Below are 14,263 nucleotides of genomic sequence, written 5' to 3' on the forward strand. Positions count from 1 at the left end.
GTGAGAGTCACTGAGATGAGTGAGAGCCTCTCAGAGCGCCCAGTCATGCTGGTGAAGCCCCCGTGAGCCCCCCGTTCTAATTCTCTTCAAGGCACTTCTCCCACCCGAGCAGGGTCAGCGACCATCTCATTCTGGCTTGGAGCCCCAGTGTGGTGGACTTGTGCCCGGCACACTGTGTGCTCACTGCACATTTATTTAATGAATGGCTGAAGAGTGTGAAAGCGCTCTGGAGAAAATAAAGCACTGCGTGAGATATAAAACGTTTTTTATTAACGAATAAAACCTTCCTTGCTTTCACTCAGTGATTTCTCTTGGAAATGACAGCAATGTCACACTGATTACTCCAAGAGCCAACATCATGCAGATGAAAAGCTGCCTTTGCATCGAGCAAGAAAGACTGGAAGGCAGTTGCTCTGTATCACGTTTCAAGGAAAGACGAGTCACGTGTGTACATCCCTCCTCGGGCGTCACCGAGACGCTGTCCACTCGCCGAGTTTAATTTCATCCATTTCCCTTGGGAAGGTGAAGAGCCTACAAAGGAACGGCTGCTGCGGAGGCGGCAGCGCAGGAGAGCTGCAGCTGCTCTGCCCCCGGGGCCCCGGTCGAGGCCGGCAGATGGCCTGCAGGCTGGCCCGGGAGACCGCCCGACGCTGCAGTTCGCCGCGGGGAGGATGCACCTCACTAGCCCACACGCTGGGAACTGCCCGTGGGCTCCTTCTGCCGTGACACCGAGACCTGGTTACTAGTTCACGGGTTGTGGTGCTCAGTGAGGCATGGCAGAAGCTGGCTTTAAGTCCGAGAGCAGAGGCTCCAGGAGGTGAGTTTACACGAGTCAGTGACATACTACACAGGGCGGCCACACGGTTTAAACTATTTACACTCTTCCTACCAGGAGGGTTGAGGGAGCGCTCCTGCCACTGTCAGGTCGGGGCCCACCAGTCCCCTCATCACAGGCAGCGAGGCCTTTCTACGCACCACCTCGGCCTCGGTGTTTCCTCAGTTCAAACACCACCACGAAGGGCGCTTCCGTGTCCCTGCCCAGCCGCGGGGTCGGCAGAGCGATGACCCCACCTGCTGATCCTGGCTGGAGTGGCCAGGGAGGGATCTGCCCCGAGCGGATCTCAATGCCCCAGTGACCCATGGCACTGCCGGGAAAAGTTCCTGTCCTCGGGCACCGGCTGACACGAGGGGTTTCCAAGTACGCTCTCTAACGTTCCACGTCCTCACTCTTGGTTAGTTGCTTCCGGTTTTAAATCAGCTGTACGGCTCCAGAAGCGACCAGGGGTGCGATGGTTTTGTATCGGATCAAGTGCTGTGAGCCCTCCTCCAGGTCGATCACATAGTCCCTGGAAAAGAGAACAATGTCCCCGCGGACCTCGGCTACAGCCCCATGGGGAGGAGTGTTTCCCACCGTCCTCGACGCGAACGCCACTCACCTCTGCTCATCTGTTTCCGGTTCTACCAGTATGTTTTCTTGTCGCTCTTTCACCCTCAGAAACACGTATGAATCCAGATCTGGTTTGGGAACTGCCAGGAGGACGACAGTGTGATCAGAAAATGCTCAGCTAACAAGATCGAGATGGAGAAGCTGCTGGGATTAACTGCCTCAGGCACAAAGGGACCCCTGATGTAAAAGCATCTTGGGGGCAGGGATCTGAGGAGAGATCTGGCTCCCTCTAGAAACAGCATACTTCCCTCAAGGTTTCACACGGCACCCGCTCATTTGACAAGTGACGAGGACTTAAGATCTGCAGGGCGCCTGGGAGGAAGAGCGAGGGTCATGGGAGAAACACGCATGACGTCTTAGGAGGACAGACTGTGTGAATCGGGCCAGAAAGTCTGTCTGTATAAAGGGTGGGAGGACAGGATGTTAGGGAGACTGGGTCACACGGCGATGGCCCTGAACATCAGGGTGATGAATACGGGCTGCACGCTGTAAGCACCCCTCCCTCTCTACCACCAGCCAGCACCTCACCAGGAAGTGCCCCGCGTTGGCAGCTCCTCCAGTCCTTCCCTGCCTGTGGCTCCGTTTGTGCCAAGAGGACCCCATCACCTGCGGGGTCCGGAGAACCCACCAGACAACTCAGTGTTCAGAGCCCAGCGCAGGTGTGGGGCTGCCCTCGGTTCCCTGTCTACAGGAGGGGGGTCACGATAACTGACCGCAAAGGTCCGGGGAGGGTCCCCTGGGCTGCTCGGGGGTTCTGGGCCTGCCAGAGACTCCAACTTCAGCAGGGTCAGCTGGGCCCACTGGGCAGCTGCTGATCTGAGGAAACCCTCGAAGGATGTTAGGCTACAACGCCCTCCCACGACCCTGCCATTGTGGTCTCCGTGCTCCAGGGGGCATCTGGGCTAAGTGAGCAAGGCTCTGATCTCATGAGGGCGCCAGCCCTAGGCGCCCGGCTCTGGTCCTTGGAAGGGACCCAGGACAAAGGACACATGAGCGTTAGGAGGCGTCGGCCAGCATCAAGCAGAAGCAGCTCTGGGGCAACGGCCTGGACCCGGCTCAACTGGACACGACAGGTGGCGCTGGGCAGTGGTCAGGGACGTGGTCCCTGCCCCACTCATGAGTGCAGACGAAAGCCGAACTGGACATGGACTGGGCCTCCTGTGTCCCTCAGGCAGGTTCACCAAAACGACCAGTTCAGAATTCCACAAGCCCGGCACGTGGCGGGCTTGCTCCTGGTGTCCCCTCCACGATGACACGCCGAAGCCCCGAACCCCAGTACTTCAGGACGGGAATGGATTTGGAGACCAGGCCTCTAAAGAGGCAAAATGAAGCCGTCAGGGTTGGGCCCTGATGCAACCTGATGAGGAGAGGGACAGACAGCAGGGTGCGTGTGCAGGGGGCGGCCGCCTGCAAGCCAAGGAGAGGGGCTCAGGGACACCAACACCGTCAGCACCCTGACCATGGACTCTGGCCTCCAGATCTGAGAGAAGATCCACGCCGGCTGGTCAGGCGCCCCCGTCCTGTCGGCCCCACTTAGCTGTGGCAGCCGAGGTTAAGTCCCCCGCCAGCGGCAGGGCTCAGAGCGCGGCCCTGAGGGACGCCCAGGGCTTGGCTGTCCTGGACTCAGCTTGGGAACCCGTGGACTCCAGGCCCCCGTGAGGTCCTGCGTGGGCACGGCGAGCTGGGAAAGGCTGGGGAGGTGACTGGAGGCCACACGCCAGGGGCCCTGCTGGCTGATCCAAGGTTAGGGGTTACCACCAGGGCCGCCCCCTGGGCTCGGCAGACTTTCACGGGACCCAGCAAGGGGGCGAGAGGCAGAGGAGATGGCCGTGCTTCCCTCCCTGGCGCCTCCCCGCCATCTGTCCTGCTCCCCTTCCCACAGCCGGGAGGCTGTTCACAAGCGGAGATCAGGAGCCCTGAGGGGCCCCCGGAGGTGTCCCAGCCTTCCAGCTAATACCCCCCCACGGGGAGGAGACAGGCCCTGCATGGTCTGGAGCCTGTGAGGGGGACGCTGCTGCCCCCGGAGGTGTCCCAGCCTCCCAGCTAACGCCCCCCGGGAGGAGACATGCCCTGCATGGCCTGGAGCCTGTGAGGGGGGCGCTGCTGCCCCCGGAGGCCAGAGACCCCGGCATCTTCCTCGCCCAGAATGGACCCTCGGGAGGTGACTGCGTACACGGGTGAGTCTGCGCTTACAGTGGCAGCTACGAGAATTTCCTCTTAACTGGAAGAACACAAAAGTGATGCTGAAATCGCTACCCCGGCACCTGCTTTTCACGATTTTTGGTTTTTAACCCAGAACCCTTCCCCTCTGTCCCTTTTCTGCTGATCTATCTATGCACCTATTTGCCCAAGTTCGAGAGAAGAGAGTGGAGATGAAGATGCTATTCTAAGGCACCTGGAGATACGTGGGGTGTAAACTACGGCCCCTCGGGATGTCCGAAAGGAGAATGTTCCGCTCACCTGCCCTCAAGAGGTCCACCTTCTGTAAATTAGGAGGCATGTGCTTTAAGGCAACGTTCTTTAGGTAGGTCTCTGTGTTAACCATGTACCTAAAACACACAAACCCACATCGCAGTGACGACATGCCCCGGAGCCACCAGGGCTATAAGACCAACAGCAGTGGCCCTGCGATTGGCCTCAGGGACACAACCACCAAACTCACACTGGCAAGCCAGGGAAATAAAGGCGGGTCCCACGCTCGCTGCTTACTCACTCTCTGGCAAAGGCAAACTCTTCCGGAGAAAGGCTGGAAGGCTCCCCCTCACGGCGTGTTTTCTCCTTTTCAAGGACGTGAGGGAAAAACTTCTCTATCTGTGGGGACACGAAACACCTGTCAACGCTTTTTGCCATCAGCAAGTTTGATCAAGTGTGTCAGCGAAGGTCTCGTCTGATTCCAGTGGCGCACACGCTAGTTTTCTGAAACAGGTCGAGGTTAATCTGGAAAGTGACTCTTAAAATGACACGTTTTCATGGTTGAGACTCTTTCTAATCATAAGACTTACACACTGGACTTCACGAAGGCAGGTTTCAGAGAATTTGGAGCAAAGGCCAGGGCTCAAAAAAGGAAGACAGTTTAAAAAGGATGAGAGGCTTTCATGAAAGAAACTCTGGTGAGACAACTGGAAATGGAAGTTAAGAGAAAGGAAGAGGCTGTTACTCAGCACTTCTATGTCATTGTACAGATACAACTGTACAAGCTGTGAAGTGAAACAGATACAGAGGCTGGAGAGACACACACAGAACATTTAAGCAGACAGAGAGTGACGCTCAGTTACAAGACTATAACCAGGGACTTCCCTGGTGGCGCAGTGGTTGAGAATCCTCCTGCCAATGCAGGGGACACAGGTTTGAGCCCTGGTCCGGGAAGATCCCACATGCCGCGGAGCAACTAAGCCCATGCGCCACAACTACTGAGCCTGCGCTCTAGAGCCCGCGAGCCACAACTACTGAGCCCATGCACCACAACTACTGAGCCTGCGCTCTAGAGCCCGCGAGCCACAACTACTGAGCCCACACGCCTGGAGCCTGTGCTCCACAACAAGAGAAGCCACCGCAATGAGAAGCCCGTGCACCGCAATGAAGAGTAGCACCCGCTCGCCGCAACTAGAGAAAGCCCGCGCGCAGCAACGAAGACCCAACGCGGCCAAAAGTAAATAAATAAATTTATAAATTTATTAACAACAACAACAACAAAAAACAATATAAGCAGCAAGGATAAAACCCACAATGAGGTGAGGCTTGGGAAGAATGCTAAGAACTACCACAACAACAACAAAGCTAAAAGCTACAGAAAGGTGTGTGGTCAGGAACCAGGAAGGGCAGTCTCTCGTTTGGAGTCAAAGCTCTCACGATCACCTCCGCCAGGGAAACGCTCTCTGCGAGCAGGACCACGATGACGGCAAGGAGGAGCTGAAGGCCGAGGTAAAGCAGCACTTATCCTTGAAGGGGAGAGGTCTCCCGGCTTGGGCGGACTGTGCTCCAGGATGAACTAAATACTCGTCTGCACGGAGTCTGAGTGTGCGAGGCACCTTCTCCTGTCCTATGTGGCTCACCGCTGCTACTGTATCACTCTGTGCACTAAAAATACATGCCATTTCAGAATCTCAGAGTCACCGAGTTCAGAAGAGGTGGGAAAGATTAGAGGCAGACACATTTCCTGATTTTCAAAAGTACAAAGGAGGGGACTCTTCCAACACACATCAGCGTCCTTCACGTCGTACGTGGCCTTACAGACAGACGGTCTGTGAACTCAAAGGAAAGTAGCGGTGAGCGTGAAGAGCGTTCACCTCACCACACACCCCAAAAAACTGAGCGGCCTGGCAGCGGAGGGTGGGGAGAGGCATAGCGCGTCTCAAGTTTTTCAAAATGCGTGATGATGTCTTTAACGTCCTTGTGGACAAGCTGTAGCGGGGGTGCTGGGTGACAGCACAGACCAGGAGACGCAGGAATGAGTGAAAGGAGAACACGGATTCAACCGACCGACGCCGATCAGCGGGGAAGGCTCTGGCGGGACGTGGACCACTGGTCCAGTCCTACTAACGAACCAGATAAGACCTCTGATGACACACTCATGAAACTCGCTGAAATAACTAATACACTAGGTGACAAGATTGGGATCCAGAGACCAGGGAAAGGGCCCGAAAAAAGAAGCTGAAGAGGGACAAGTATTGAGCCCTACACTGAAGGGTCAAAAATCAAGCCATGGAAATACAGGATAGTGACGGGATGGCGTAATCATAGTAACAGCAGCTTAAAAACTTCAAAAGAGGTTGGTGCTCATGGCGAGTGCGGAATGAACCCAGGGTGATGTGTCCGTCAGACGCTGCATGACGCTGGGTGGCATTACTACCAGTCTGATATCCAGGAGAAGGGAAGTGATCATCCTGCATTTCACAAAAGTGACCAAACTACAACGGGAGCTCTGTTCCCCTGTAGGTGGGATAATTTAAGAAGGATACTGATAAACCTTTTCAGGGAAGAGACCAGGAGAGTAAATGGAAATAAACGGCTGAAATGTTTAGCTGAGAGGGCTCTCCGGAGCCTTCTGAGCTGTCTTCAGTATCTGAAGCGCATTCACATGGTAGAGGGTACGGCTGGCCCTTGAACAACTCGGGGTCGAGTGTGCCAGCAGCCCTCCCCTACCCCCGCCTTACAGTCGGCCCTCCGTATCCCTGGTTCTGCATCTGGATTCAACCAACCTCGGATCACTTTACAGCAAATATTTACTGAAAAAATTCCGTGTATCAGTGGACCCACGCAGTTCACACCCATGGTGTTCAAGAATCAAGCATATTTGCTTTGTAGTAACTAAGAGAAGAAGTGGAACCAAACGAGAAGAAACTTCAAGGAGGTAAGAACTTCCAGGGTTAAAGCAGACGTCATTGAAATTAGCATGTTTTGCCATTTCGTTTTTATAAGTTAGACGGCCACACAGATATAGCTGAATGTCGTTAGCATGGCCCATTTGACATTGACTTAATGACAGATGCAAAACAGTTCTTAAAACCAGGTCCCCTCTGGTCAGTATTCCCTGTTCATCCACTGCCAACACCTCCACGCTCAGCACCGCCCGACGGTCACTCCGGGGGGGCCATTCGCGCAGCAGACAAAGTGTCCCTGGAGGTGGGAGACAACCGTGCCGTCGATGCTTCTCCAGAACAGTCCCGCCCTCCCGACTCTGGCTCCCCTGACGTGGGGCCTCAGCGGCACCTGCAGGCCGTGGACCCTCCAGCTCCTCCCAGGACCCTCAGCCCGCACGACAGCCGCCCCCTGCCTCCCAACCTTCATGAGCCGACACCGCAGGTAGCTGCTCAGGACGAAGCGGATCCTCTCCGTCTCCATCTGATGGATGCTGACCTTCAGGTCCCCCTTCTTGGCCCTCCTGAGATTTTCCTCCTGTTAGCAGAGAAAAAGAACTTTGTAAAAAACATGAGAGTCAAAGACTGAGGACCTTTTTTGTTCAATCAGCACGCGGCCCACAAGGCCCATCATCGTTGGCAACATTAAGGACTCAGAGGCTACATTTAGGTCAGAGGAGAACAAAAAACTCATCGTTTAAGGGCTCTCGTTTCCTTCTAATTTCTTAACTACACAAACAATACATGACCACAGTCTCATGACATAAAGTGCAGACAGCACTCGTTTACTTTTAGAAAATGACCATTTGAATAGAATCTGAATCTGGTTGGTCAGAAGGGCCCTGAAGAACCCCAACCTGAGTGTAAAGGACAGCAGCAGAGAGAAGAAATGTCTAAAGGGTCTCGAAAGTACTTAAAACACCAGTTGAGAAACTGTAACATACCAACATTTCAAAGCTACCCTGAGGCTGACAGTGACTGAAGCCCGGCTCATCTGGGGCAAGGGCCGCACACTCAGAGGCTTCGGGGCCAGGCAGGTAAGCTACCTGAGAAAGGTGGGCAGCCAGGAGCTGGGGGCCTGGGGAGCACATTGGAAGGGGCGGTCCCTACCCTGCTCTGGTCAGCTGTTCTCATGTACAAATGCAGGAATGCTGAGGACAGGTTTTTAGAAGCTGACATCCACATGTTCATAGGAGCGCCCAGGCTTTGTAAATGTAGATAATTAATGCAACATTAAAAAAGAAAAAAAAACCCAAACTAGGCTGGGCCCAACGAAACGGATTTGCTATCAGCCTACAGCCTCTCACTACGCCGACACACCTTCTAAGCTGCCCTCCTCTGAATGCTGAGGGAGGCACCTCTTACCATGTGCTGCAGCTGCTCCATGACACATTCTACGATTTCCGACTTGTTTTCCAGCAGCTCAGGGGCAAACTTTTCATTCATCCAGGCCTAAAAAAACAAGGCCCGAAAAACGCACAAAGGGGCATTACTCACAATGGAGCAAAATAACCCTGTGAGTCAGTACTCACCCCTAAAATCACAGCCGCCTCAGCAAAGAAATTGTCTACCGGTTGGAAATACTGGAAATGCTTTGAAGACAATATATGTTTAATGACGGCTTTTTTATTTCCTTTAGTGGAAAGGCTGTGTTGTCAGTACACCTGTGGCTGAGAGTAACCCTACCTGGTGTCCACTCGGTACCTGTCACCGGGCACCAGAGTCTGTATCTGCTATTGCCCACCAGGGGGCACCAGCGCCCTCCCATTCAGCTCAGAGCACTTTATAATTTTTTCATTCATCACTATCATAACTGAGATGAAATGGATATAGTTATCCTTACCTTGTTAATGAGAAAACACAGATTACGTTATTTACTAACTGCCCAAGAGTACAAAGGATCACAAAGGAAATGGAGATTTATCTATTAAGCAGTTTTTGGAATAAGATGTTAAATCCCTAATTTATGACTTAGGCCCAGATGCTTAGTACATTTCAGAAATTACCAAGGCTTAGGGAACTGAAGTATCCACTGGTGACTGAGGAAGCTGTACTTATCTTTCAATCACAGGAAACTGAGTTCTAGCATAGCTCAGAGTTACAGGCCAAGCATGTTCCAGTTATTCATTTTGACACACTTAAGTCTCTGCTTCTCCAATTATCACCATTCAGACGCATTATTAAATACTGGTATTGCTACTACCATAAAATTTTTTTTTCAGGTGCTCAAGCTTCTGGAATAGTGTTGCAGATATATAAAATTAACCAGAAAGACAATCTGTCTTTTCAAGTAGCATAATGAATGAGAAAAGATCAAACTGTCACAGAGAACTTATAAAGCAGGAGATTTTTTTTTTTTTTAAACATGGAATGACTTTGAACGCCTATTACAGTAATTTTTTTTTTAATGAATGGATTTTTTTTGTTTTATTTTAATTTTTTAAAATTAATTAATTAATTAATTTACTTATGGCTGTGTTGGGTCTTCGTTTCTGTGCGAGGGCTTTCTCTAGTTGTGGCAAGCGTGGGCCACTCTTCATTGCTGTGTGCGGGCCTCTCACTATCGCGGCCTCTCTTGTTGCGGAGCACAGGCTCCAGATGCACAAGCTCAGTAATTGTGGCTCATGGGCCCAGCTGCTCTGCGGCATGTGGGATCTTCCCAGACCAGGGCTCGAACCCGTGTCCCCTGCATTGGCAGGCAGATTCTCAACCACTACGCCACCAGGGACGCCCAGGAGATTTTCTTTTTTAAAAAATAAATTTATTTATTTTATTTTATTTATTTTTGGCTGCACTGGGTCTTCGTTGCTGCGCATGGGCTTTCTCTAGTTGCGGCGAGCGGGGGCTACTCTTTGTTGCAGTGCGTGGGCTTCTCATTGCGGTGGCTTCTCCTGTTGCGGAGCATGGGCTCTAGGCACACGGGCTTCAGTAGTTGTGGCACGTGGGTTCAGTAGTTGTGGCTCATGGGCTCTAGAGCACAGGCTCAGTAGTTGTGGCGCACGGGCTTAGTTGCTCTGTGGCATGTGAGATCTTCCCGGACCAGGGCTTGAACCCACGTCCCCTGCATTGGCAGGCAGATTCTTAACCACTGTGCCGCCAGGGAAGCCCAGGAGGTTTTGTTTTTACCTGACTTTATTAAATACTGAATAGGTACAAAAATATTTATGAAATACATAATAACATGAAGAATACTGATAAACACCTATGTGCACATAGCTTCATTAAAGAATATCATCATCATTTTACAAGTCCCCTTGCGTCCCCTCCCTCCTCAGAGGTGATCATTAGCCTGAATTTAGTGACTAATTTTCTGTAGTTTCATTACTTCTGTTTGTATCTCTACATGGTGCTTACCAACCTTTCCATGACAGGGCACTCAAAGAAATGATAGCACTTGTATGATATACTGGGTAAAATGGAGTAGATTTGGGGGAGATTTCTCATTTACAGTATGAAATCATGGTAATAAAACATATAACAGTAGGGGAAAGTTTATATTAGTACAAAATGCTCAAATAAAATCTTTTCAAGATTTTTAGTGAGAAACTTGTATTTAAGTTCATAATCTTTTTAAAAATAATCAAGTTCTCTGTTTGAAATGACTGCATCAAAAAAATTTTAACGACAACCTGTTTATCACTGTTACGGGTGAAACTGTGCCGCCTCCACCTGCCGATTTGTATGTTAGAGCCCTAACTCCTAGCACCTCAGAATGTGACTGGATTTGGAGATGCGGTCTTTTAACGAGGTAGTTAGGTTAAAAGGCGGTCGTTAGGTGGGCCCTAATCCAATACGGCTGCTGTCCTTGTAGGAGGAGAAGAAGAGGACACAGACATGGAGTTTCCCAAGGCTCAGTCCCGGGTACCTTCTTTTCTTTATGTACATTCACTCTCTATGGGAAATTATCTACAGAGAGGACAGAGCACATGAGGACACAGAAGGCGGCCATCTCCAAGTCCAGGAGAGAGGCCTCAGAGGAGACCAACCGTGTCAGCACCTTGATCTCGTCTCAGACAGAAGAGCCTCCAGAACTGAGAAGATAAATTTCTGTCAGCAAAGCCACCCAGTCTGTGGCACTTTGTTAGGCAGCCTTAGCAAACTGATACGACCATTAAAATGAGAAACTCTGCATTTTAGGTACCAAGTTTTAAATCGTATTTTTACCAGCATTCAAGAGTATCCTACATATGCTCCCGGAGCTGTGCTCATCAGTGGCCTGTCAGGCCGGCGCCGAGGCCATGCTACACAGCAGCTGTCCAGGCGGTGGCTGCCCTCGGGGCAGGAGAGCATCAGGCCGCAGGTGTGACTCCTGCTCACCCCCTGCCAAGGCCGCCAGTCCCCACCCCCCTTGGGCTGCCTTCCAGGGAGCCCTTAGGACACCCAGAAGATGCCAGCAGTCTGGGCCCGGCTGACCTGGAGGGCGAGGGTCAGCATCTGAGCCTTTGCAGAGCCTCAGCGTGTGCAGCACTACCAAGCTGGCAAGGTCTGCCCTGGACGACAGCTTTGCAAGGGTTTGAACGGTACACAGAGGGTTTCTTCAGCAACTTATGTTTTGTTCTTCTGTGTGATGTTCCTGACAGCTGTCCATGCTGTGGCAGGAGCTTTTACTCATTTTACTGCTGTTTTTCTCCCTCGTTATGTGTATATGCCATACTCTAGGTACGCACCCGGGAGTAGAATAATTCGGCCACAAGACATGTGTGCCTTCTTTAACCTGACCAGAAAATAACATTACTTTTTTAAAGTGACTGTACCAATTTACACACACACCGTGGTATACAAGTGTGCTAAATTCTCTACATCCTTGCCAACACTTGATACTGTTCACCTTTTTCATTTCTGCCACTCTGATAGGTATAAGTGATATCTCATTGGGTTTTAAATTTTCAGGGTGTCTGTGAATCTCCTGAAATTACATGCAAAGTTCTGCATGGGTGTGTATGTGCATTATTCTGGGAGGGAGGGCCAGAGTTTTTACCAGATTCTTAAAAAGGTCTGAGACATAATTTTAAAATGAACTTCCTTGGATTTTATTGCTCACGCTGGCATGTAATGGTAGGAAAGAATGAAGAATCCTAAAGTAACAAACATGAGAGAGTTCTGGAAAGGGGCGGTGAGAGGGAGAAGAATAAGGCAGCAGGTGTAGTAAATCAAAGAGACCTGGTTCACATCCTGGCTCTGCTGCCGTAGTGTGACCTTGGCAAGTTACTTTACACCTCTAATTGCTAAGCTTCAGTTTCCTCATCTGTAAAATGGAGATGACAATAGTGCTTGCCTCAGGGCGTTGTTGTACTGATTATGACCACTCACACCTAACATTCAGTGAGCGCTCAGCACATGTCAGACAACACTCTGAGCTCTTCACACATAATACCCCATTTCATCCTCACAACAGCTCTGTGAGGCAGCCGCTATTATTATCTCAACGGACAGTCAAGGGAAGTGCTAGAGACAAGCTATACAACCTGCTTAAGTTGTAAAACAGATGAGTGGGGACTTCCTTGGTGGCGCAGTGGTTAAGAATCCGCCTGCCAATGCAGGGGACACGGGTTCGAGCCCTGGTCCGGGAAGATCCCACATGCCGCAGAGCAACTAAGCCCGTGCACCACAACTACTGAAGCCCACGTGCCACAGCTACTGAGCCTGTGTACTGCAACTACTGAAGCCCGCGCGCCTAGAGCCTGTGCTCTGCAACAAGAGAAGCCACCGCAATGAGAAGCCTGCGCACCACAACGAAGAGTAGCCCCCGCTCACTGCAACTAGAGAAAGCCCGCACACAGCAATGAAGACCCGACGCAGTCAAAAATTTTTTTAAAAAAAATTTAAAAAATTAAAGAAAAAACGAGTGGCATGCAGGGATTTAAACACAGGTAGTCTGAACTCCGAAACTACCAAAACTCCTAAGACAACAATTGTGAAGAGCCCTGGCACACAGGAAATACTCAGTAAACCACAGTGATTATGACTAAAAGGAGAAACAACCCAGAAGTGGTTTGAGGTAAGCAGTGGAAACATACAGAACGGTGGACAAAAGGAAGTATTTGGAGGAAAAGGAAGAATAAGACCAGTTTTCTCCTAAAGGTGTTTCAGCACTTTCTAGACCTTACAAGTCTCTACCAAGCACTTCTGCGGTCCCCGCAAATACCAGCAGATCCTTTGCTCTGTGACCTGTTGTCATAAATGTCCCCAAAGCTGACCCTCGCTGGCCCCACTTGAGGATTTTGTGTCTGACATTATGAGGTTTCTATCCGGCTGTCCCCCTACTTCCTATTTCTGTGTAGATGATAAGATGAGGTCTCTCTTCTCTTGAAATAAGCCTCGAGTTCCATCTCATTTCCTGATTCCTGACATCTGCACAGCTGGACTAAATAAAAAGGCTGAGCTTGGAGCAGGGGGATTCTGTTTGGGCTGCTTACCTGTTCCAGCCTATCAATGAGCTCTGCAGGGGTCAGGACCACCTCCTCACTCCCCGCATCAGAGTCCTGTCCCGAGAGATCCAGTTCCTCTGTCATCTTCTCTGAAACCAGGAATCTAATAAATAAAAGAACCCATACTATGCTGTGTGTTCCATTTCTTTTCAAGAATACGCAACTACGTACCTGGAAAAGGGAAAGGTTTACTGCGGTTGTAGAGGCTCACTGGCAGTGGCTAGGGAATTCATAGGTTTTGGTTTTGTAATTCTTCACCTCTTCCTTCAAATCTTAGGTCAGGGATCAATTTCTCAAAGCGATCACTCCTTACAAGGGCTTCCACGTGCACCCTGAATTGAGCACCTACCACACCCTGCAGTAATTATCTGTTTGCCTTCCAGGAGGAGGTCCTCTCCTCGGGGGGCTGCGTTCACTTCAGCTTTAATATGAATCCTGGCACCTCTAAGGACTGGGGACACAGTGACCTGTGCAGCCCCTGCGCTCAGCACGGCCCTTCACTAATAGCAAGCAAATAAAATTGCTGGGAAAACCAATCCATGCCCGTTTCCTGGAGCCACAAGGCCCAGCAACATTTGTCCGGTCGGTGACCCAAAGGGCTTAGGAAGGCGGGTGGTGGGGACGAGGGCGCGTCCCCGGAGCCTAGGGACACGAAGAGCACATTCCTCCCGCTCGCCTCCCGGGGCCACGAGTACAGGGTCACCGCCTTCCCCGAGGCGCGCGCGCAAGACGCGCGCGCACTCCCAGCGGTCCCACTCGGACGCTCACCCGGGCCTGGGAAGGCTGCGAAGGCACTCCGGGTTGGCGGGTGGCGAGGGCTGGACGCTCGCGGGAAGCAGCCCGAGGAGCACCAGCCGCAGAACGGTCCGCGCGAGGCCTTCCCGGGACGCAGCTGACCCTCCACTTCTCAGCTCCCGCGCTCCTCTTGGACACTTCCCGTCCGGACTCAACGTCACTGCGCATGGACGGGGCTGACCAATCACGGCCAGACGGCCCCGCCCACCCTGGGGGCGGGGATTGCGTCCCCGCGG

General features: G+C 51.6%; 1 protein-coding gene across 2 annotated transcripts; it reads right to left on the minus strand.

Moving 5' to 3' along the window:
* Positions 1-248: 248 nt before the first annotated feature.
* GINS4 (GINS complex subunit 4) lies at positions 249-14,193 on the minus strand. Of its 2 annotated transcripts, none has more exons than XM_082444370.1 (8): positions 14,001-14,193; positions 13,221-13,335; positions 8,170-8,256; positions 7,229-7,342; positions 4,161-4,258; positions 3,908-3,996; positions 1,437-1,527; positions 249-1,346 (listed from the first exon to the last, which is right to left on the minus strand). In XM_082444370.1, exons 2-8 carry the CDS (start codon positions 13,314-13,316, stop codon positions 1,250-1,252), a joined length of 672 nt encoding a protein of 223 aa, XP_082300496.1. In that variant the 5' UTR covers positions 13,317-13,335; positions 14,001-14,193; the 3' UTR covers positions 249-1,249. The 2 variants fall into 2 exon arrangements, with proteins under 2 accessions (XP_082300496.1, XP_082300497.1); XM_082444371.1 differs by lacking the exon at positions 14,001-14,193 and adding an exon at positions 13,582-13,890.
* Positions 14,194-14,263: the final 70 nt, after the last annotated feature.

Source organism: Balaenoptera physalus (assembly GCF_965194825.1).
Source record: "Balaenoptera physalus genome assembly, chromosome: 21".
Taxonomy (NCBI): domain Eukaryota; kingdom Metazoa; phylum Chordata; class Mammalia; order Artiodactyla; family Balaenopteridae; genus Balaenoptera; species Balaenoptera physalus.